The 23587-nt window shown below is 38.1% G+C and overlaps 1 protein-coding gene across 1 annotated transcript in view; it reads left to right on the forward strand.

The window, feature by feature from the left end:
- TTN (titin) overlaps window positions 1-23587 on the forward strand; it is a 273379-nt gene that overhangs the window by 27588 nt on the left and 222204 nt on the right. The window contains exons 24-44 of the mRNA XM_064287443.1: window positions 399-655; window positions 763-927; window positions 1026-1194; window positions 1299-2992; window positions 3124-3405; window positions 3620-3638; window positions 4130-4449; window positions 4542-4814; window positions 4895-5200; window positions 5287-5547; window positions 7229-7489; window positions 8101-8364; window positions 8455-8715; window positions 8848-9108; window positions 9527-9787; window positions 10506-10647; window positions 10737-10902; window positions 12084-12315; window positions 13881-14165; window positions 14391-14516; window positions 19146-19334. Coding sequence (XP_064143513.1) covers window positions 399-655; window positions 763-927; window positions 1026-1194; window positions 1299-2992; window positions 3124-3405; window positions 3620-3638; window positions 4130-4449; window positions 4542-4814; window positions 4895-5200; window positions 5287-5547; window positions 7229-7489; window positions 8101-8364; window positions 8455-8715; window positions 8848-9108; window positions 9527-9787; window positions 10506-10647; window positions 10737-10902; window positions 12084-12315; window positions 13881-14165; window positions 14391-14516; window positions 19146-19334 — 6194 coding nt within the window. The remainder of the gene's footprint in view (window positions 1-398; window positions 656-762; window positions 928-1025; window positions 1195-1298; window positions 2993-3123; window positions 3406-3619; window positions 3639-4129; window positions 4450-4541; window positions 4815-4894; window positions 5201-5286; window positions 5548-7228; window positions 7490-8100; window positions 8365-8454; window positions 8716-8847; window positions 9109-9526; window positions 9788-10505; window positions 10648-10736; window positions 10903-12083; window positions 12316-13880; window positions 14166-14390; window positions 14517-19145; window positions 19335-23587) is intronic.

Raw genomic sequence — 23587 nt, forward strand, 5'->3', positions numbered from 1 at the left:
TTCCCAAATACAATTTTTTTTTCTTCCTCCTGTTAGATAAAAAGGAAGTGTATTTTTCCATAAATGTGTTCATTGATTTATTTAACCAACCAATATTTATTAAGATGCTTTGGTTGTTAAGTCAAAAAGGTTTGGTGACTAATTAAATCCAGATGGTGAGGAAAGGAAAGTTTTACGGATCAGTCTAAGGTTTTGAGCCTGGGTTCTTGGACATTGAATGACTACTCTGATCAAGAATATAGAAAAAGCATACCTTTGAGGCAGTGATAATGCATTCCATTTTGGATTCCAGTGAATTTGAGGTGCCTTCTAATAAGTTAATAAGAAAGAAGTTTCTTTATTTTGCTGAGTTTTCTTTGTATCACATGAAAAATGTACTTTTTTCCTTTGTATTTCAGATCTATCTCCCCACGTTCAGTGAGCAGGTCTCCCATACGCATGTCTCCAGCACGGATGTCTCCTGCAAGGATGTCACCTGCACGGATGTCCCCTGGACGTAGACTGGATGAAACAGATGAGTCTCAACTTGAAAGGCTGTATAAGCCAGTCTTTGTATTAAAACCCACTTCTTTCAAATGTTTAGAAGGGCAGACTGCCAGATTTGACTTAAAGGTTGTGGGTAGACCTATGCCGGAAACATTATGGTTTCATGATGGTAAGTATGTTAAGTTTTGCCTACGGAAATGTTGCAAAAATAAGTTTGTGCGTGTGCCCAACAATTTAAAAAAAATAACATATACTTTTTAATTTTTTTTTTGACAGGCCAGCAAATTGTCAATGACTATACCCATAAAATAGTCATCAAAGAAGATGGTACCCAATCACTGATTATTGTACCTGCAACACCCAGTGATTCTGGGGAATGGACTGTGGTTGCCCAAAACAGGGCAGGCAAATCTTCAATTTCAGTGATTTTAACTGTGGAAGGTATTTGCTCCTAAAATAAAAAGAAATTACATCATCACATGGGTTGTAAACATGTATTTCAGCCTTATTTACTCTAAATTGTGACCTTTCTCTTTCAGCTGTGGAGCATGAAGTAAAACCAGTGTTTGTGGAAAAACTGAAAAATGTCAATGTAAAGGAAGGTTCTCGACTTGAAATGAAAGTCAGAGCTATGGGTAATCCCAACCCTGACATTGTGTGGTTGAAAAACAGTGACATTATTGTACCACATAAATATCCAAAAATCAGGTAAGTTTGCTTGAAAATAATAAAATTTAAGCTTATTAGATAATTCCAGTACCCAAGGAAGCAATAACTACTTCTTTATTGATCACTTTTTTCACTTTTCATAGAATTGAGGGAACCAAGGGAGAAGCTGCCCTTAAAATCGATTCCATTGTCAGCCAAGATTCTGCCTGGTATACTGCAACTGCTATTAATAAGGCTGGCCGAGACACCACAAGATGCAAAGTAAATGTTGAAGTTGAGTTTGCAGAGCCTGAACCAGAGAGAAGATTAATTATCCCACGAGGGACATATAGAGCAAAGGAGATTGCAGCCCCGGAATTGGAGCCCCTCCATTTGCGATATGGTCAAGAGCAATGGGAAGAGGGTGACCTCTACGACAAAGAGAAACAACAGAAACCATTTTTCAAGAAAAAACTTACTTCCTTAAGACTTAAGCGCTTTGGACCTGCCCACTTTGAATGTAGGCTAACACCAATTGGTGACCCCACCATGGTGGTGGAATGGCTGCATGATGGAAAGCCACTTGAAGCAGCCAATAGGCTCCGTATGATCAATGAATTTGGGTATTGTAGCCTTGATTATGGAGTTGCGTATTCTAGAGACAGTGGTATCATTACTTGTAGAGCCACCAACAAATATGGAACAGATCACACATCTGCTACTCTTATTGTTAAAGATGAGAAAAGTCTTGTGGAAGAATCTCAATTGCCTGAAGGAAGAAAAGGGTTGCAGAGAATTGAAGAATTAGAGAGAATGGCTCATGAAGGTGCACTTACTGGTGTAATAACAGATCAGAAAGAGAAGCAAAAGCCAGACATCGTCTTGTTCCCAGAACCAGTGAGAGTACTTGAAGGGGAGACTGCTAGATTCCGATGCCGAGTGACAGGCTACCCTCAGCCCAAAGTCAACTGGTATCTCAATGGACAGCTCATCCGCAAGAGCAAAAGGTTCAGAGTTCGCTATGATGGCATTCATTATCTGGACATTGTGGACTGCAAATCATATGATACAGGTGAAGTCAAAGTCACTGCAGAAAATCCTGAAGGTGTGACAGAGCATAAAGTGAAGCTTGAGATCCAGCAGAGGGAAGATTTTAGGTCTGTCCTTAGGCGAGCCCCTGAGCCAAAGCCAGAATTTCACATACATGAGCCTGGAAAACTTCAGTTTGAAGTTCAAAAAGTAGACAGACCTGTTGACACCACTGAAACCAAAGAAATTGTGAAGCTGAAAAGGGCTGAAAGAATTACTCATGAAAAGGTGCCTGAAGAGTCAGAAGAGCTGCGCAGTAAATTCAAGCGCAGAACAGAGGAGGGATATTATGAAGCCATTACAGCTGTAGAGCTGAAGTCTCGCAAGAAGGATGAATCCTATGAAGAACTCCTAAAGAAGACAAAAGAAGAGCTTCTCCACTGGACCAAAGAGTTAACTGAAGAGGAGAAGAAAGCCCTCATGGAAGAAGGCAAAATCACTATTCCAACTTTTAAACCTGATAAAATTGAACTAAGTCCAAGTATGGAGGCCCCCAAAATCTTCGAAAGGATTCAAAGCCAGACAGTAGGCCAAGGATCTGATGCACACTTCCGGGTCAGAGTTGTGGGGAAACCAGACCCGGAGTGTGAGTGGTATAAAAATGGTGTAAAAATCGAGCGCTCTGACCGAATCTACTGGTACTGGCCTGAAGACAATGTCTGTGAACTGGTCATTAGGGATGTGACTGCTGAGGACTCTGCCAGCATCATGGTAAAAGCCATCAATATAGCTGGAGAAACCTCGAGCCATGCATTCCTACTTGTCCAAGGTAATTTGAATCTCTCTCATTTGATGAGTCTCTCTATATTTACCCATGAATATCCATTCGTGAACTTTTTTACCTCATTACTCAAATCGTGAATTTAACTTAATATAATGTGCTTTTTTTTTTCCTTGTAGCCAAGCAATCAATCACTTTCACACAGGAATTACAAGATGTTGTTGCTAAGGAAAAAGACACCATGGCAACCTTTGAATGTGAAACATCAGAGCCATTTGTCAAAGTAAAATGGTATAAAGATGGTGTGGAGGTTCATTCGGGAGATAAATATAGGATGCACTCTGACAGAAAGGTTCACTTCCTTTCTGTACTGACAATTGACACATCTGATGCTGAAGACTACAGCTGTGTCCTTGCAGAAGATGAAAATGTAAAAACAACCGCTAAACTTATTGTTGAAGGTAATAAATAATATTCTCATTGTTTAAACTTTAAAGTTGCCCTCAGTGTATAAAATTAACTATGCAATTTTCCTATCATAAAAATAATTATTTGGGAATTGAATATAGCAAGAATCATAAATTTATATTGTTAGTTGAGAATGCTGACAATTTGGATTTTTAAAGAACAAAGTTATTTTGATGTCTCCCTATTTTAATGTTTTTTGAAATACAGTAAACCCATTGCCGTCAAGGTGATTCTAACTTATAGCAACCCTGTAGGACAGAGTAAAATGGCTCCTTAGGCTTTCCAAGGAGCAGCTGGTTGATTTGAACTGCTCATCTTTTGATTAGCAGCTGTGCTCTTAACCACTGCACCACCAGGACTCCTTGATGTACAGTAAAACCTATGAAGCTGGAACCTGTGTAAGGCGGAAACCTGTCCTAGAAGGAAAACGCAAATATTTTTCACTAAATAGAGAGTAATAGAAAAGTAGTGACCACACCCTGTCAAAGGCAGAAAACCTGTGAGACCCAGAAAAATGAGGCAGTCCCCTAGAGTTCTGGCTTTCACAGGTTTCACTGTATGATACAACTCACTGTTTTCAAAAAAACATTTTTTTAATTAAAATAACTTCTTTTTATTGAAAATGTATTTCTCAGTCCATGAGCAGGTAGATGTTAAGAATATTTCTGGTAGTATAGGGGAGATAAGAAGTATGTAAAACATTGTCTCTATCCCAAGCCTAAATGCAGAACTCTACAGAGAGATCAATTTCTCCTTATCTTATACCTCAGGTGCAGTTGTTGAGTTTGTGAAAGAACTTCAGGACATAGAAGTTCCAGAATCATTTTCAGGAGAGTTAGAGTGCATTGTATCCCCAGAAAATATAGAAGGCAAATGGTATCATAATGATGTGGAGCTTAAATCCAACGGCAAATACACAATTACATCTCGCCGTGGACGTCAGAACCTCACGGTCAAGGACGTGACCAAAGAGGATCAGGGAGAATACAGCTTTGTCATCGATGGGAAAAAGACAAGCTGTAAACTGAAGATGAAACGTAAGTCTTTCCACTCCTGTCAGCCCATAGTGAGTGTCATTATGGTTAGTAGTTAAAAATGGTCATAACTTATTTTTTCCCATATTTTGCAGCCCGCCCCATTGCTATTCTACAAGGACTTAGTGATCAAAAAGTCTGTGAGGGTGACATTGTTCAGCTCGAAGTTAAAGTCTCCTTAGAAAATGTGGAAGGCGTCTGGATGAAAGATGGTCAAGAAGTACAGTCCAGTGACAGGGTTCACATTGTAATAGACAAACAGTCACACATGCTGCTTATTGAAGACATGACTAAGGAAGATGCTGGAAATTACTCCTTCACTATTCCAGCTCTTGGACTTTCAACCAGTGGGCGTGTCTCTGTTTATAGTGAGTGTAACATACATAGTTTTATGTTTTTACATTGTCAAGTGGTATAGGGAACTTTAATGAGCAGACATTTTAAACAGAATTTATATTCATAATTCTTTTGTGTGTGTGTGGTTTTGCAGGTGTTGATGTGCTAACACCTCTAAAAGATGTTAATGTAATTGAGGGTACCAAGGCTATACTCGAATGTAAGGTCTCAGTCCCTGATGTGACTTCTGTTAAATGGTACTTAAATGATGAACAAATCAAGCCTGATGATCGTGTACATGCCATTGTCAAAGGGACGAAGCAACGACTAGTGATTAATCGGACCCATGCTTCAGATGAAGGACCTTACAAGCTGATGGTTGGCAGAGTTGAAACCAGTTGTAATCTCTCTGTAGAAAGTAAGGGTTCTTCTGTCTAATTAATCATTTCTTAAGTGTTCTACTTTTCTAGTATAATAATAACCAAGTCATTTTTTTTTCCACAGAAATTAAAATTATCAGAGGTCTTCGTGACCGTACTTGTACAGAAACCCAAAATGTGGTCTTTGAGGTTGAGCTGTCCCACTCAGGAATTGATGTCCTGTGGAATTTTAAGGACAAGGAAATCAAACCCAACTCTAAATATAAAATTGAAGCTCATGGAAAAATATATAAGCTGACAGTCCTAAATATGATGAAAGATGATGAAGGAGAATATACATTTTATGCTGGAGAAAATATGACATCTGGAAAACTTACTGTGGCAGGTTGGTATATTTATCATTTAGCCTAAGTTCTTACATGGGATGGTTGTTTTAATTTAAGATACTCTTCATTGTTGCCCAGTTCTCCCAGATTGCCGTCAGTTTCCCAGTTCCATGACTCTGTTTATGCTGAGGTAATAGTACCCTCAACATGGTCCCTGCTACCCTAAACTCTAAATATTTTTCCACATCTACCTAAAAAGCAAGCTATCTTTTCCATGAAGCCTTCCTTCATCTCCCCTTTTTATAGGATCTCTTCCTCATCCAATCTCAGGATCATTTTATGTGTGCCTGTTTCATGGCCCTTGTTTTACTCCCTGTTCCCTCGTTCCCCTCACAGTATAAGCTCCTAAACCTGGAATTTCTTCTTACTCATCTTTGTATATTTAATATATCGCATATGCTGGATGAGCAATCATGTTGAATTAAGCTTTATTTAAACGTGTGTATTTTAAAGATTTATTTCTTTTTCTATCGCTGTTAACTAACATTTCTTTTGTCCATGCCATACTTTTTTTTATGAATTCATCAAATATTTTAAAAATATAGCTCGATATATCTGTGTATTTATCTTTTAATGACACGAAGTGAAGCTAAGACCATTCTCATTCAGCAAAAATTCATTTTAAAATGAAGAGTCAAAAGTGTAAACCAATTTCCAAGAAAAAATTAGAAGTCATCATTAAACTTTTTGGTTCATTACAATTTAAGTATTGAGGAGTTGGGTTATTGCACTCAGATGAAACGTGTTTTGACGCTCATGACATCTGGTATATAGGCAAGGCATATGGTAATGGTGTATCATTTGATATGAAAGTTTCATGGTTTCTATTTTATTATATGATGAGATTTCCTTAGAGACTTTGACCATGAAGAGACTTCAAAAATACTTTTTCAGATCCTGTACCTTGATGCGTTTTGTGTAGGTTGCTTGTTTTTAATGTGTGAAAACAAGAAAAATCTCTTAAGTCCCTACGTGATTTCACCAACATTTTTGAAGTACCTACCACAAGCCATATACTGCTAGGAACTCAGAGTACAAAAATGAATAAAGTATGATATTTATTCTTGATAAGTTCACAATTTAGGGAGGGACAGATTCATAAGCAACTAACCTGTTAAAGCAGTAAATATTTCGGACAATAGACAGTGGGACTAGAGAAACGATGGGGAAGACTTCGTAGAAGAGATGACATTTATTCACACAGTGATTGTTAGTGTGCAGGAATCCCTAATCTTACGGAAACATTGATGATTTGGAAATTTTGTTCAGCAAATTTCGTTTTTCCCAATGAAACATCATACATATTCCAAGGAAATAATCTGTAAGAGACTAAGTAGAATGCCTTTGGGAAAATATGGAGTTAAGATAGAGGCCATTTTTTTTTTTTTTTTTTGGTATGCTGAGCATTACGGTGTCCAGAATTCCGTATTAACTCAATAGTTGCTTTTCCTTTGCAAAACTTTCCTGATTCCAGTATTTTCCGTGGTTATCAGTTATGCATACTTAGAATAAGAGATTGCAGTGGTTCCTTTTCAACATGGGTAAAAATAATTTTGTTAGTATTTCATGATGTTCAAAATCATGTTTTTAAATTTGATATTTTATGCCTAATTGTGCAAAGATGTCTTTATTGAATAAATATTTTTAAGAGACTCACACTGTACTTCTCTTGTTCCAAAGGGGGAGCCATCTCCAAGCCACTCACAGATCAGACTGTAGCTGAGTCTCAGGAAGCTGTGTTTGAGTGTGAGGTTGCCAACCCAGATTCAGAAGGCGAATGGTTGAAGGATGGCAAACATCTACCACTCAGTAACAACATCAAAAGTGAATCTGATGGCCACAAACGGAGACTTATCATTGTTGCCACCAAACTAGATGACATTGGAGAATACACCTACAAGGTGGCCACCTCCAAAACATCTGCCAAACTCAAAGTTGAAGGTCAGTGATATGGTAACAGATTTATCCTATTTAAATCATATTCTTGACAGTTATCACTTCAAAAATCAAATCACATATCTATTTTGGATGCCATGAATCTTCATTTTATAAAATCATTACAAATTCTCTAAACTTTCTAAGCCATATACTGCAAAATTGCTTATCAAATGTGCTTCTGTGAAGGAACCATTTCTTAGATTCTGGCTGTGTCGAACAACTGAATTAACTGTTCTCATTCTCCATCCCTCTTTCATGCCTTCCAATCAATCTGTTAAGCTGTTAGTGTATGGCTATGTACACTTCACTCCATTCAAGTATAGAAGAATCATTGCGCACATGTACATTTCAAACTGAATACCAGATTTCACTAAATATATTAAAAGCATCTTTTAAAACAGAGGTGCTGCATAACTACAAAATTTTTGATAACTAAGATTATATCCAAGACAATCCTATGAGGCAGTTCTATTCTGTCACGAGTTGGAATCCACAGTACGGCACCCAACAACAACAATGCTTTACAAGGTGACCAGGTAATAATCTTGTTCAGGACTTCTTTTGCTTGATGATACCATCTTTATTTTCTAAACCCATCATAAATTTGCCTTCAGCTGTCAAAATTAAGAAAACTCTGAAGAACCTCACGGTGACAGAGACGCAGGATGCTGTTTTCACTGTTGAGCTCACACACCCTAACGTAAAAGGCGTCCAGTGGATCAAAAATGGGGTCATGCTGCAGTCAAATGACAAGTATGACATCTCTATCAAAGGAACAGTTTACTTGCTGAGAATCAAAAACTGTGCTGTTGTGGATGAGTCTGTTTATGGCTTCAGGCTTGGGAGGCTAGGAGCCAGTGCCAGACTGCACGTTGAGAGTAAGTTGACTTAGAAACACTTTACAAGTAGCCAATTCACAGTTACCATTAGTTAACCGTATCACTGAATCCTTCCACTTTCCTTATTAGCTGTCAAGATCATAAAGAAGCCAAAGGATGTGACTGCCTTGGAAAATGCTACTGTTGCCTTTGAAGTCAGTGTCTCTCATGACACAGTTCCTGTAAAGTGGTTCCACAAGAACGTGGAAATTAAGCCCAGTGGCAAGCACAGACTGGTCTCAGAAAGGAAAGTTCACAAGCTGATGCTGCAGAATATCTCCCCCTCGGATGCTGGGGAGTATACAGCCGTGGTGGGGCAATTGGAGTGCAAAGCCAAATTGTTTGTGGAGAGTAAGTGTTAGGCAGCCCCTATGGCATTTCTCCTGATGATCCCTGCATATTCATTTGCTTAGCATTTTTTTTTTAACTTTATTTAAAATGTATATACATATATTAACCAAAGTGCTCTCTGATTTTCCCAAGCATTGCACATTACAAAAACCATGAAAAATATCGAGGTGCCTGAGACCAAAGCTGCCTCCTTTGAGTGTGAGGTGTCCCACTTCAATGTCCCTTCCATGTGGCTGAAGAATGGTGTGGAGATTGAGATGAGTGAAAAGTTCAAGATAGTTGTGCAGGGGAAACTCCACCAGCTGATCATCATGAACACCAGCACAGAGGACTCGGCAGAATACACGTTTGTCTGTGGCAATGACCAAGTCAGTGCCACGCTGACAGTGACCCGTAAGTCAAAAAGAAAAAAAAGTTATATAGAATATTCAGTAGCTCATTGTTATTCTATAGCCTACGCTTTTCCCCCTTTTTCCATTAAAGTTACTCAAAATTCCTTGATTGAAACACCTACTGTGTACTCACCCTGAGCTAGATACTAGTATCTCCATCTCGCTAAAGTTGCTAGATTAGAACAGCATTGAAAGGCTACCTAGAAAGATGTTCCAGTGTGTCGCCCATGATCTTCCTGTTCCTCTGTCAGCTGGTGTTTCTGTGTAGGGCTTCATGGGTGGTATCATAACTTGTGTCTCTGAACTGTAATCACCTCATTTGACATAGTAACAACATTCCAAGTTTTCACTCTGTGCTTGTATAATCCACATTGCATTTACAAAGTCTCCCTGGGCATTTTTACTTTCCTCCTTTGCAGCAATCATGATTACATCCATGCTGAAAGACATCAATGCTGAAGAAAAAGATACCATTACATTTGAGGTGACTGTGAACTATGAAGGCATCTCTTACAAATGGTTAAAGAATGGGGTGGAAATCAAATCAACCGACAGATGCCAGATGAGAACCAAAAAGCTTACACACTCACTGAACATCAGGAATGTTCATTTTGGTGATGCTGCTGACTACACGTTTGTGGCTGGGAAAGCTACATCGACAGCCACCCTTTATGTGGAAGGTATGGTTTCATAAATATCATAGCCATAAAATAACCTTTAAACACGCTATGTAAAACATGAATCAGCCTATCACCTAATGAATGGATAAGTATATGTGGTATGTCCATTCAATGGAATATTATTCAGCAATAAAATGAATGAAGTGCTGATATATATCATTTGGGTGGACCTTGGAAACACGCTGAGTGAAAGAAGCCAGTCACAAAAGACCACACAGTGGTCCATTTATATGAAATGTCTGAAATAGGAAAATCTGTGGAGACAAGAGAGTAGATCGGTGGTTGCCTAGGACTAGGGTTAGATGGCAGAGGGAAAGGAATGAGAAGCTAGGTGGTAATGGATAAAGGATGTGAGACAGATTTTTGGGGTGATGAGAATATTCTAAAATTGATTGTACTGATGGTTGCATGACTGAATATATGGAAAGCCATTGAATTATATACTTTAAATGGATGACTTATACAATATGTGAAGTGTGTCTCTCAATTAAATAAAAACCCAAACCTATTGCTGTCGAGTTGATTCCAACTCATAGCAAACCTGTAGGACAGAGTAGAACTGCCCCATAGGGTTTCCAAGGAGTGGCTGGTGGATTTGAACTGCTGACCTTTTGGTTAGCAGCTGAATACATAACCACTGCACCACCAGGGCTCCCTATCTCAATTAAAAAAAAAGCTGTTAAAAAATAATAACCACATTTAAATTCCTGTTTTCTAGCTCGCCATATAGAATTTAGGAAACACATCAAGGACATTAAGGTTCTTGAGAAGAAACGAGCCGTGTTTGAATGTGAAGTTTCAGAACCTGACATCACTGTACAGTGGATGAAAGATGGCCAGGAACTACAGATTGTAGACCGGTAAGTTGTTTTGTCTTGCTGCTTACCATTAGTTCTCAGGTCCCTTTGAGTCATCGTACATTAAATTTCAATCTCCATTTCATGCATAGGATAAAGATACAAAAGGAGAAATATGTCCACCGCCTTCTGATCCCATCCACTCGTATGTCTGACGCTGGGCGGTACACAGTGGTGGCAGGAGGCAACATGTCTACTGCCAACCTCTTTGTAGAGGGAAGAGATGTTCGCATCCGAAGTATTAAAAAGGAGGTCCAGGTATTGTATGCACACTGAATTGTTGGAGAAATCATCAATAGTCTCTCATCCATGGTTTTATATTTTAATTTTTGATTTTTAAAAATTTTTAGCCACAATCTTTCAAAGAATTAAATCAGCTGATCCTTGCTGGCTGAGACTCTTGTGCTGACATCAATTAAGTCTCAGTTTCCATTCGCTTAGGAAATATGAGTGTCCTTAGCAGCTGTCTAAATAGTTTAATTAAAGAAGCTGCAGAAATTCTAGTGTTAATTAAATGGCTACTCGCCAACCAGCACCAACCAGAAAAGAGCTAGAATTTAAATTGTGATGTTCATGTATCAATTCAGATTAAGGAATATTAGGACAAGATGGCATTTCCTCAGAAGATCTTTATGGAGAGGCAGGTGTGGAGGGGCTTAGTAAATAGGAACACTTCCTATTAGGTCTAAGAGGAAGCTAAATTTAAGCAAGGCTGAAATGCTCTACCAGCATCCTAGCCACCAGCATCCTTGGATGCTGAGCTAACACCTTTGCTCTCTAGCACATTTGCAGAGCTTGTTCTCAGGGGTGTCAGTCTTCCCAGATGATATGATGACAGTAACACGTTATGAGAAATATCATTTGAGTGCAGCTTCATCAAATTGCTTATGCAAGGACAACCAGGTTTCCTAGGCTATAGGCCACATGACAGTGAAAAAGGCCTTATATGAGGACTCAGGCAACCAGGATATGTCTTCCATCCTTGATTTTCCAGTTCTGAGCCTCACTCAGTTTCCTTCCTTTTAAAATGAGGATAACAGTTCCTACCTAGCCCACAAGGTTATTGGTTCATATCATACGAAATTCAATTGAATAGTAACTTAAAAGACTTTGTAAATAATCAAAAGCCCACAGATGTAAACTGTCATTATTTCCTTTATTATTAATTAAGAAGCACACATTTATGGATGAAACAATTATCTCAAACAATTGGGGCAGCCCTTTCCTCAGTGCACGTATAAGCATGATTCTCTACAAAAGATGTCTGGGTACTATTTGTTCAAGACTAGGTAGGGAAACTTAAAATGTGCTATAATCAGCCCACATATAGTATCATATTGTATAGGTTATGCATGCTTTTCAAATGAACAGCTCTGGAAACAGGTTAACTGAAAGGAAATGAGGGCTTCAATTTTCTTTTAATGTTGCTCCGTCAATAGGTTATTGAGAAACAGCGTGCTGTCGTTGAGTTTGAGGTCAACGAAGATGATGTTGATGCCCATTGGTATAAAGATGGCATTGAAATCAATTTCCAAATTCAAGAACGACACCAATATGTGGTAGAGAGAAGAATCCACCGGATGTTTATCTCTGAGACCAGACACAGTGATGCCGGCGAATACACTTTTGTGGCAGGAAGAAATAGGAGTTCTGTTACTCTCTATGTCAATGGTAGGTAGAGATTATAGCATATTATTTGTGGACCCATTTGGAACAAACCTCTCCTTTTAGGTCACTAAAGTTCTGGCAATTTCTATGCAATTTTTAATGAACCCATAGTGCGCATATGGCTTCAACTACACTAATTTTCTAGTTATATGTATGGAAAAGGAAGGGAAGCTGTTAAAAGAACTGTTGAAATGTAATTTCCAGAAAACATCTAATGGCCAGATCCTGATTTAGTTGGGCAATACTACTGAATATCCACTGTGTGTCAGTTATAATATTCCCCAAATGGGTTCTAGACACTGCATTAAGCTATTCAGATGGAAAACCCTGGTGGCGTAGTGGTTAAGTGCTATGGCTGCTAACCAAGTGGTCAGCAGTTCAAATCAGCCAGGCGCTCCTTGGAAACTCCAGCGGGCAGTTCTGCTCTGTCCTACAGGGTCACTATGAGTCGGAATTGACTCGACGGCACTGGGTTTTTTTGGTTTTTTTAGTTCCCTGTCCAGATCCCTCAGTGCTTAAGTGCTAGTAACACCACCAAGCAGTAGGGACATTTCCAGCTGCTCCTGTGGAGTGCCTGGGAGACCCCAATGTTCTCCTTGAGACCATAGAGGGCCTGGAGAGCTACAGAAGGTATGGAACTAGGTTCTCTCTACCCCAGACTCTAAACCAGGGGCTCTTACTTTGGAGAGGGAATTCACACACTCTCATGTACTTCCAAAGGAGCCTCTGGGTACCATTAAACCATCCACTTTCCTCATTAGAAACTTTACAGCTGAATTTGATTCTAGAAACAGAGTGCTAGGTCTTTCTCTTGCAGAGTGGCTGGATGGGTTCCAACTGCCAACATATTGGTTCTTGGTGGAGAAACTGAGGCACAGAGAAATAAAGGTTTTCTCTATGGCAGTATCAGGAACCTGACACAGAAGCTTTCTGTTCCCTGACCCTGAGTTCTATGAACTACCTCTGTCTCCTCAGCCACCATAACAGTAATAATATGTTTTAATTAACATAACAAGAGCGCTGAATTTTTTACATCTGTGTAATTGAATTTAACTAGATCTGAATAGTATCATTTCTTCATTTCCTATTTACCGATTATACTCTGGCATTTGTACACAATCATATGACTGTGACATTCACACAAATACTTGCAAAACAAACAAACCTGAATGAGATGAGTCACCTAACTACATCATTTATCCAAATGTCCTTAAAAAATAAGTAGTAATTAGAAGTTGTTTTAGAATTTTCTTTTTTTTTTTTTTAGATATGCTACACCCCCTACCCCAACCAGGAACCACGGTAGTCAGGGTTTTGTTGAGAAACCCAGCACCCTCAGCAACCCCTAAATCCCAAAAGTCTCTTTTCTCTTAAAGCTTTTTCCTCTACTGATGACTTAAGGCCAAAATTCCAAATGTTTTCTTCCTTCTTACCACAAAGAATGTTCAAATATTCTAAGACAAAAATTTCTCAATTTAATAAACCCCTGGCAACAAATTAACGTAGAGTTCGATGCGCTCCATGTTCTTATACTCCTTCACTGGCTGTTTGTTTTCATCTGCTTCCAGCCCCGGAACCACCTCAGATTCTGCAGGAGCTCCAGCCAATCACTGTGCAGTCTGGCAAGCCTGCCCGCTTCTGTGCGGTGATCTCTGGCAGACCACAGCCTAAAATTTTCTGGTACAAGGAAGAGCAGCTGCTTTCCACTGGCTTCAAGTGCAAGTTTCTTCACGATGGGCAAGAGTACACGCTTTTGCTAATCGAGGCCTTCCCAGAGGACGCAGCTGTCTACACCTGTGAAGCCAAGAATGACTATGGAGTTGCCACAACCTCAGCTTCACTTTCAGTGGAAGGTAGCCATGCCTTGCTACTTCCCAGCTTAAGATAAAACCTAAGAAACTGGCTTTTGCACTCTCCCAGTGCATTTAAAAATACAACCTGGAGCTCATAGAATTGGGTTGCTGTCCAATATTGAAAGAACCCTGCTGTGAAATAAATTAAGATAAATCTGCATGCCCCCATCTGGGAGGTCTGTAAGGTGACTTAATCGTGACAATTCTTGTGGTCCCTTTCTTTAGTTCCAGAAGTTCTGTCTCCTGATCAGGAAATGCCGGTTTATCCTCCTGCCATCATCACCCCACTTCAGGACACCATCACTTCTGAGGGGCAGCCAGCCCGTTTTCAATGCAGGGTTTCTGGAACAGGTGGGTTTATGAACAAAAGGTATTATTGCTAGCTTTTATAAAGAATGATGTGAGACAAAAATTTTCTCACCTTTCCCTCCATCGCAAACATCTTGTATGCATCATTTGAAAAAAAAAATATCATTTGAAGCTTAATGGAATTTAACAGAAGACTTACGTGAATTATTAAATTAAGAATTAGACCAATGTTTTCTAATGTTTTAAACGTCAAAAAAGTCATACTCTCTTTATGGTTGAACTTGCACTTTTATTACTTATTGATTGAGAAAATACAGTGACAAAAGTATAATTATTAGATTAATTACAATAGCATCTACATATATTTTAAAAGAATAGCCCATGTATATGCAAGATATTATTCAGTCTGTGCACAATGCATGTGTATGAAAAGCTATATTTCTTTGGAAGGCAGTATTCTATAGCAGTCAAAAGTAGGGTCTTTGTGGGTCAGAGAGCCTGGTTTTGAATCTTGACTCCATGACTATGTGACCTTAGACAAATATACGAATTCCCTGATTCTCTTTTCCTTATGAATAAAACGAGGACAACACTGCATTCACTCTTAGAACATACATTTCATGGGAGCAGGGATTCTAACTTAGCACCTAGAACAGTGCCTAGAAAACAGTAGCTTCTAGAATGTAAGTTCCATGAGAGGAAGAATAGCACCTGTACGGTACATAGTAGTTACTAAACGAGTAATTATTCTTTGTACCCATGGAATAATTGTTTAAATTGCTATTGACAATCTCTTAAGACTATTATCAGAATTTATTTAGATAACTCAAGTCAGGACTCAATCAGTGTTAGCTGTTATGATTTTTATTTGGGGCATGCTTCCCAAATCATCAGCATCCTCCCTTCCTCTGACCCCAGGAGTCTGATCGGGTAGAACAAGATAAAATATTTAGAACCATTTCAAGCCAATCATGATTGTAGAGTGACCTCAGATAGAGGCAAGATAAATCACCTTTATCACAAATGAAAATCACCCCATCTATTTCTTGACTATTACATGCCACCAACAAAGAGAAATTCTTGAAGTTTAGGTATCTCACAGAACTTCTGATAAATTTTATTAGTTTTTAACTCAATCTGTATGTTGTCAAGTACCATTTTCTTAAACAAGTTAGTATTCCAGTTGGTCTTCTATGACCTAATGATTTCCCCACTGGGATTAGCATCAAGATGCTGACCTAGCAACCAAATGGATCTGTTTGATTTTATGAGCAAGATTAAAGAATATAATGCATGTAAAGCACCTACAGGAGTGGCTGGTAAATGCCTAGTGCTCAATACATTCATTTTTATTGTACACATAAAAAAAAATTTTTTTGGGGAGGAGTTATATATAGAAACATAAAAGTATAGTATTGGGTGACCAACATGAACAAATACCAATAATTGTATCTTCTAAGCATGCTACTTGAGAAAATTTAAATATCAACAAATAAAGTTTGATTTGACAGTGTTCCATTAACATAATAAAGAAATAATACATTTAAAAATCAAATTCACAAATGCTACTATTCCTTGAATTTTTAGAGGAAATTTTTTTTTTTGTTTAAAAGCACACACCCCATCTGAAGTAGAAGTAGTGTTAACTATATTTGTGTAGTGATATTTAGTCTATTAAGCATATTACAGTTTTACCTTTAAGGAGTTGCAGGGAAAGAAAGAAAAAGAAATTCTCCTTTCTGTGTGACTGATCTTTTTAAATGTCATATGGACCTTTTAAATTCATGAAGCCATTACCTCCCTGAGTGTGGCAATGTTTATACACATGTAGAGATTTTGGCACTCTCTTGTAAAGGTATTTTCCATGTGAGGGAAATTAAACTTACTAAATAAGATGCCCTATCAAAAGCTTATCAAATCACAGTGACACACTTGTGGCACTAAAAATATTTATACAGCTTCCTCTAACCAGGTATTGCTTTAAAGAACTAAGTGCAGCCTTTTTGTACAAATTGTAAAAAAATTATGGGCCTTCGAAAGGCCCAATCTCCTGTTTTCCGGGACTCATACTTTCTGAAGCATGAAACATGGTTTCTAGCAGTGTGGTGGTGCTTTTGTAGCATCAAAAATGTTATCTACTGAAGATCTTTGGTGCCACCTACTGGGAGAAGAGCAGTTCAGGAAAAAATAGAATTTTAAAACTTAAAAGCTAGTTTCTTGCCTCTTTGTTTTGAAGCAAAAATTTTCCTAGTTTTAATGTACCATCAGGATACCTCCAGAAATATTGTTGTTTACACTGAGAAGTACAATTTGTTTAACCAAATAGAATGATATGATGATGTCTGGGTTTGCTTCAAAATAATCTGGGAAGTGGAGCAATAGGGGCCTGTAGATGAACTAAGAATAACCATGAGTGGATAATTGTTGAAGCCAGGTTAAGGGTACCTGTAGGCTCATGACACTAGTCATTATACCTTTATATAATATATTTTTTAAAAACTTGTGTTTTAAGATGACTTATTTTTTTTTATTATTATTATTTTATGTTCTAAATGGAAAGAATAGTCTCTATCATCACTTCTCTAGTTCAGCTACCGAATAAATTTTTCATTTCATAATTATTTCACTCCATCTTGAGCAAGGCTAATAAACACTTGAAGAATATATATTTAAAATTTATTATAGAATAATTTTGCATTCTATAGCAATAAAAAATATGAAGCTTTAATTCTTGAGCTAAATACTATTAAAATATAGCAATTACATTAAAATTTTATTTTTAAATGAGTTTTAATGATGAGCAAACATCAAACCCTCTGAGTTGTTTCAGGAGCAGTGCTCTGCAATACTTGGTTACGTCAGTCTTTGGAACCTCATCTTTATCAGTAAAGTAAAAAAGTTGAACAAGGTTCCATGTTTATTACATAGATTATTTGGTTCATATGCACTAGAACCATTGTGATTGTATTTTTGTCTAGCATCTGGTTACAAGTACACACACAACTGGAAACCTAGTTTGAGCCCAGAAGAATTGTCAGGACCGAGGTTATATGTATGCATCTGAGCACATGTATGTAGGCATTGCATGCCTGTAAATCGTGTGCTTGATTTACTTCGCACAGAAAAACTCCAGTCCACACCCAATAATATCATTCATTGATCACAGACACGAAAAGGGCTGTGATTTAGGGCATGCCTATTCCTGCCATTAGGAAGACAAATCAAAGTGTTTATTCTACTGATGATGAGTCAGTATCATTTAGACACTTACAGAGTGATAGCTGGCTTACCAAAGTGATAATTAGCCTAGCAATGATGGATGCCCATCATTCCTCTAAGCATCTATTCAGTCGTTTATTCCACCAACATTTGTTGAGTTCCCGCTATGTGCCAGACACTGTGCTTGGTGCTGGGGATGAAAATACGTGGCACTTGCTTTCAAGGAGCTCAACATCTAGGTGAGGAGATGAATGTGCGCAATCAGATAGCAAGGTTGGCAGTGCAGTAACAGGTCCACGTGTTCAATTCTGTCCGTCTGGGACACAGGAAATATTTCTCTGAGGTGGTGGATGAACTGAGCATTGAAGAATAAGTAGGATCCAGGCAGAGAAGACAACATTAGCAAAGTCATACAAGGCTGAGAAAACACTTCAAGTAACTCAATTTAAATCCACTATTGACTTGCAGGCTTAATTTTTAATGGAAGCATAATTTTTTTAAAGCACACATTACCCAAAACTATTACAGCATAATAATGTATTCTTTTATCCTCATTTTTTGGTTTTTATTGACTATTATCTTAAGAGAAAACCCTGGTGGCATACTGGTTAAGAGTTCGGCTGCTAACCAAAAGGCCAACAGTTGGAATCCACCACTGTCTCCTTGGAAAGCCCATGGGACGGCTCTACTCTGCCCTATAGGGTCACTATGAGTCGGAATTGACTCAACGGCAAAGGGTTTGGTTTTCTTTTTTTTTTTAAGATGGCTGAAATCCTTATATGGAAATAGTTTTATTTTTCATATTTTACTATAACTGCCACTTTCAAAAATATATTTAAGATGCCCAAATTCCATGAGTCTTTCCCTAAATTTTAAAAATTGTCTGTACAATAATTTGTGCTGTATACACCGCTGATCTGAAGGCCTTTTGACACTTGCTCATTGGTAAATAAAGAGATTGCTCTCTTTAGCTTTCAAGGTTGTCTATTTTAGACTTTGTGGAATGATTCTCTTCTCAACTCTTTATTTGAGTGCTCTTTCTGCACCCAGAAGTGGAGATTGTCCTTACTTCTGTCCCAGTATGCAACCACAATCCCAGATCAAACCCTTCATGATAACTGTTTCTCAAATCACTGAATATGTCAGAACCTCATCCCTGCTTCCACTGCATGACATGTAAATGCTTAAAAAGAAGATATCTAAAATCTGAAAATTTCAAACATTACAAGCAGTTCAATAATAATGGAGCAAGCTGAATTTTTCTAGAATGTTGCTTCCTTCTTGAAAATGAAATCATATGACAGCAGACGTGGTGTGCCCAAAAGAGAAGTATAATGCCCTTAAGATAAATATGAAATGTAGTCATCAGTGTAATTAACACTGTTCTCAGGTAAATAAAAAATAACCACTCATTTTGGGGACTTAAATATTTTTTTTTCTTTTGTTACACAGATTTAAAAGTGTCTTGGTACAGCAAAGACAAGCAAATCAAGCCATCTCGATTCTTTAGAATGACTCAATTTGAAGATACTTACCAACTGGAAATTGCTGAAGCTTTTCCAGAAGATGAAGGAATTTACACTTTTGTTGCTAGTAACATGGTAGGCCAAGTGTCAAGCACAGCCAACTTGAGACTGGAAGGTAGAGTACAACCACATTTATAGATAGATCTAACCTCAAATGTCAGTAACAATCACTAAAGGTTTCATGCAAATCATCGTTGGTCCTACCATTCTCTTTTAATTCAACTAATTATTTCCATGTTATATGCAATGTTTTTACTTTTCATTTACCCCTTCTCATTATGAATCATGAACCATCATTTTTTATTTTGCCCTGTTTTTTCTCCATAATGTATTGCTGTCATTATTAGCCTTCATGCTTCCTGATCAGCATGTATCAGAATGGGGAGAAATATGCTGACGGATTAGGTAGATTGGTTTTCTCATTTGGCTAGGATGAAAATCTATTTAAAAAAAAAAATCTAAGAGTGTGATCATCACCCAACTGGATTGACACAACTGTGATTGCACAGAAGCAACAGTGAACGATTTCAGGGCCACTAGTTCCATGTGTTCACCGTCATTCACAGAATACCTGAGTGTTGAGGTGCCCTCTCCTAAGGTGGTTTAATGTTTCCGTTACTCACACTCTTAAATTGTAATCAGAAACACTTTTTCTGTAGTAGGGCCAGTTTAATTCAAAACAAAGACAACAATATTTTTATGTAATCAGACTATATTTTTTTCCTGAGTGAATATAGTCTGCATAGTATTAAGTAGGAAACTCTGGTGGCATAGTGGTTAAGAGCTACAGCTGCTAACCAAAAGATTGTCAGTTCAAATCTACCTGGCACTCCTTGGAAACCCTATGAGGCAGTTCTACTCTGTCCTATAGGGTCGCTATGAGTCGGAATCCATGCAACACCAACAGGTTTTTTTTCTTTTTTTTTTTAGTATTAAGTATACATAAAGATATAAGGATTACAGTCAACTTCTTTTTTCCTTAACTTTAAACACTTAACTATAATTAGATGTTTTTGTAATAATGTATTTAAAGTGGTTTTCAAAATAACTCTGTTTTTAAACCCAGAGTTAAAAAAAAAAAAATGAAAGCAAGAATACCTAAACCCTGTCATGGACTCCACTATTGCAATCAGGACAATATAGTGACGTCGTTAGCCTATTTATGTCTGGAAAATGAATGTGAACTTCTGTGACTTTGAATCAGTAGTGACATACAATGATAATACATTAGGATTGGATTGGATTCTAGTCTACCATAGCATTATGTGACAGACCGGTAGACAACTCCAAATGAGTTCTGGTTTCAATGGAGAGTAAGACATTAAAAGTTGACATGCTTCTTTTCAGGATTTAGCAAATTTGAAGAAGTTACATCAAACTCCCAATGGCTCGTTTCTTCATCAGTTTCATTTAAGAAGGAGTCCCTTGGCCAAAAGCCCATCTTCATCCAGCCTCTGTCAAGCCTCAGGGTGCACAGCGGGGAGACAGTCAGATTTCATGCCAGGGTTTCTGGCATTCCCAAGCCAGAAATCCAGTGGTTTCATAACCAGCAGCCAATTCTACCAACAAAAGATCTAGTTTTCTATTTTGAGGAATCCACAGGCATGGCTTTAATGCTTCTAGTTGATGCTTATTCAGAGCATGCTGGGCAGTACTCTTGCAAAGCAGCCAATTGTGTTGGGGAAGCAACTTGTGCAGCTACACTTGCAGTGACTCCAAAAGGTAAACCATCTTTCAAGGACTTTGATTTGCTACATACCCCTCAGTCTCTCTGTTACTAATGAGAGTCTCTGTCATTTGTCTCACTGCATACTGTGGTCAGTGCATAACTCACTAATAAAGTAACACCCAACAAGCCCCCTTAAGTCCTCAACTATGGGTTAACCTATTTATTTAAATCTCACTGAACTATGTGTTCAGAGCATTAGACGAACTACTAATTATTTTGTGAGGCTACAGCTTTGCGGGGCTTTTTAACTTTTCTAAACAACGTTGCATCATTAAATGTCCTACTTGCTGTTATATTGTTTATAATGTATATGGTGGAGGGAGGGTAAAGGCAGGCCAAATAGTGTTGGCAAAAAAAAAGATACTGTGTCACTCTGGACAACTGCAATGACAATGGAGAAAATCAAACAGTGTGTGGCATCTGCATGAGCCTTCATCATCCAGTCATCACTGGGAATGAATTTTCTTTTGTGTGATCCTGACATCCTAGAGCATACTGCATCTGGCATGCTGTTTCCACGTGACAGTGATGTCTTTCATCTTCATCTTCCATGGCATTTTGTGTTACTAACCTAGCCAAGTGACAAAGCTTAGATCTTAATATTCTTTTTTTTCCTTGTCACTTGATTATACAGTGAAGCGCTAGATAGGCAAAGTTCTGGGAAACATGTAAGAGAGCCTACCAAGTCCCAGGCAGTGGCAGATTCCTCTTTCACAAAGGAGGAGACCAAAATATCCCAAAAGGAAGTTAAGTCACTTCAAGGATCATCATATGAATATGAAGTGCAGGTTTTTGAAAGTGTATCTCAAAGTTCGGCCCACACAGCCACATCAGTTCGGGATATAGACTTGCACCGTACCGCATCTCTTTCACAAGTTGCAGAAAGCACTGAGTTATCTGAGAACTGTGGTGAAGAGGCACTGGGTGAGGCACCAAAGATTCTCCTGCACCTTCAGGACCTCACCGTAAAGTGCGGCGACACTGCTCAATTCCTCTGTGTTTTGGAAGATGAATCTTCCACTGATGTCACCTGGACTCATGAAGGTGTGAAGATAGAGGAATCTGAGAGGGTGAAGCAGTCACAAGATGGAAACATTCAGTTTCTTACCATATGTAATGTTCAGCCGGTAGACCAAGGATTGTACAGCTGCATTGCACACAATGAGTATGGAGAGAAGACAACATCAGCAGTACTAAGAGTAAAAAAAAATGGTTATTTGATTTTTTAGCTATGACTTGTTTCATTTTATCCCCATTGCTTATGCAGCTTTTCTGCCGTGCAAATTGAGTCAATGAATATATTAAATTAGAATATCTATAATTTAGTGCTGTATTCATAAATGACTTGTGAATGTCAGACAAGTCATTGGCCAAACTTTTTATAAAGTTTCACTTTGAAATCGAGACTCAGAAAGTTAACGTTTATTCCATATTTGCTGCTTTTTCTAATATTTACCAAATGCATCACCTAGGAAATACCAAAGAAGGTTAGAGTGTTATAGCTCAGCAGGGATTGAGTATTTATTCTTATGCCTGAAGCTATGCTAAATTTAAATTTAATCGTATTTATTATTAAGAGGCTCAACAATTTTCACCCACTATTGTGTATCTGCAAGCAAAAGAGCCTCACTTATTTCCTTTGAAGGAAGCTGATAGAAGAAATTTGGATATCTCCAGGGTCTACTGGAAAGCCGTAGCCTCAAGTTCCTTCCTGATTTTGGCCATGCTATTTTTGAGATCTTAAAGATGATCAGGGGAAATACAATATTGTATACCAGTCACCTGTGCACTAAATTTTGAATTAGTGAGCTTCCTTCTTGCCCAGTAGAGAGAATCAGGCTTTCTAATTCACTTACTGTATCTCCAATACCCACTCAGCAAAAGGCTTTTGTCTTTCATAATCTGAGATTTCTGATCTGTATTTCCAAAGACTTCTAAGGGAATACATCAAGAACTGAGATCTAGTTATGTCCATTAGATGGAAAATTCATCTCTTCAGAGAGCTGACCCTCCATTTCACTGCAGCTCTTGGCTAGCACAACAACCATAATCACACACAGCGACTATGGATCTGGAGGTTTTGTCTGCAAGTCATGTTGGTGACAGCTGTCACAGTTTCTGCAATACAACTGAGAATTGGCTGTTGCGGAGATGGGAGAAATGTAGGTCCTTCAAGTAGCTTCCTAAAGACCTAGAGCTTGAATGTTACGTTCCCAGGGTGGGTTTGAGCTGGGCATTTTCGCCTCAAGATTTCCAATTCACTCAGTTCCAATTGGTTATATCGATAAAGTGTTCTGAGAGTATGAGCACATTTTTCTTGGAAAGCCCAGACTGCCTAACTGATTCTTAAGGTTACTTTTAAGTTTTTCAGGAGTGAAGGCTCAGGCAGAGTTGTCTATTTAACAAAAGGCCAGTCTTTTATATATTTTTCTGTTATTTTGGCCAAATAATGTCACGTAGGCTACACAGTTATCCACCAAGATCAAGGAGAAATGTAAAACTCTTATTAAAAGTCTGTATTAATAGAGACCTTATATGTATAATAAACATATAGGTGTCATACATCAGCTTTAAAACTAACATGCTGCCTTTCCTTCTCATCCTAACACCATTCCATCTTCTCTAAACTCAACATGTGT

The sequence above is a fragment of the Loxodonta africana genome, chromosome 6 (assembly GCF_030014295.1).
Source record: "Loxodonta africana isolate mLoxAfr1 chromosome 6, mLoxAfr1.hap2, whole genome shotgun sequence".
NCBI lineage: Eukaryota > Metazoa > Chordata > Mammalia > Proboscidea > Elephantidae > Loxodonta > Loxodonta africana.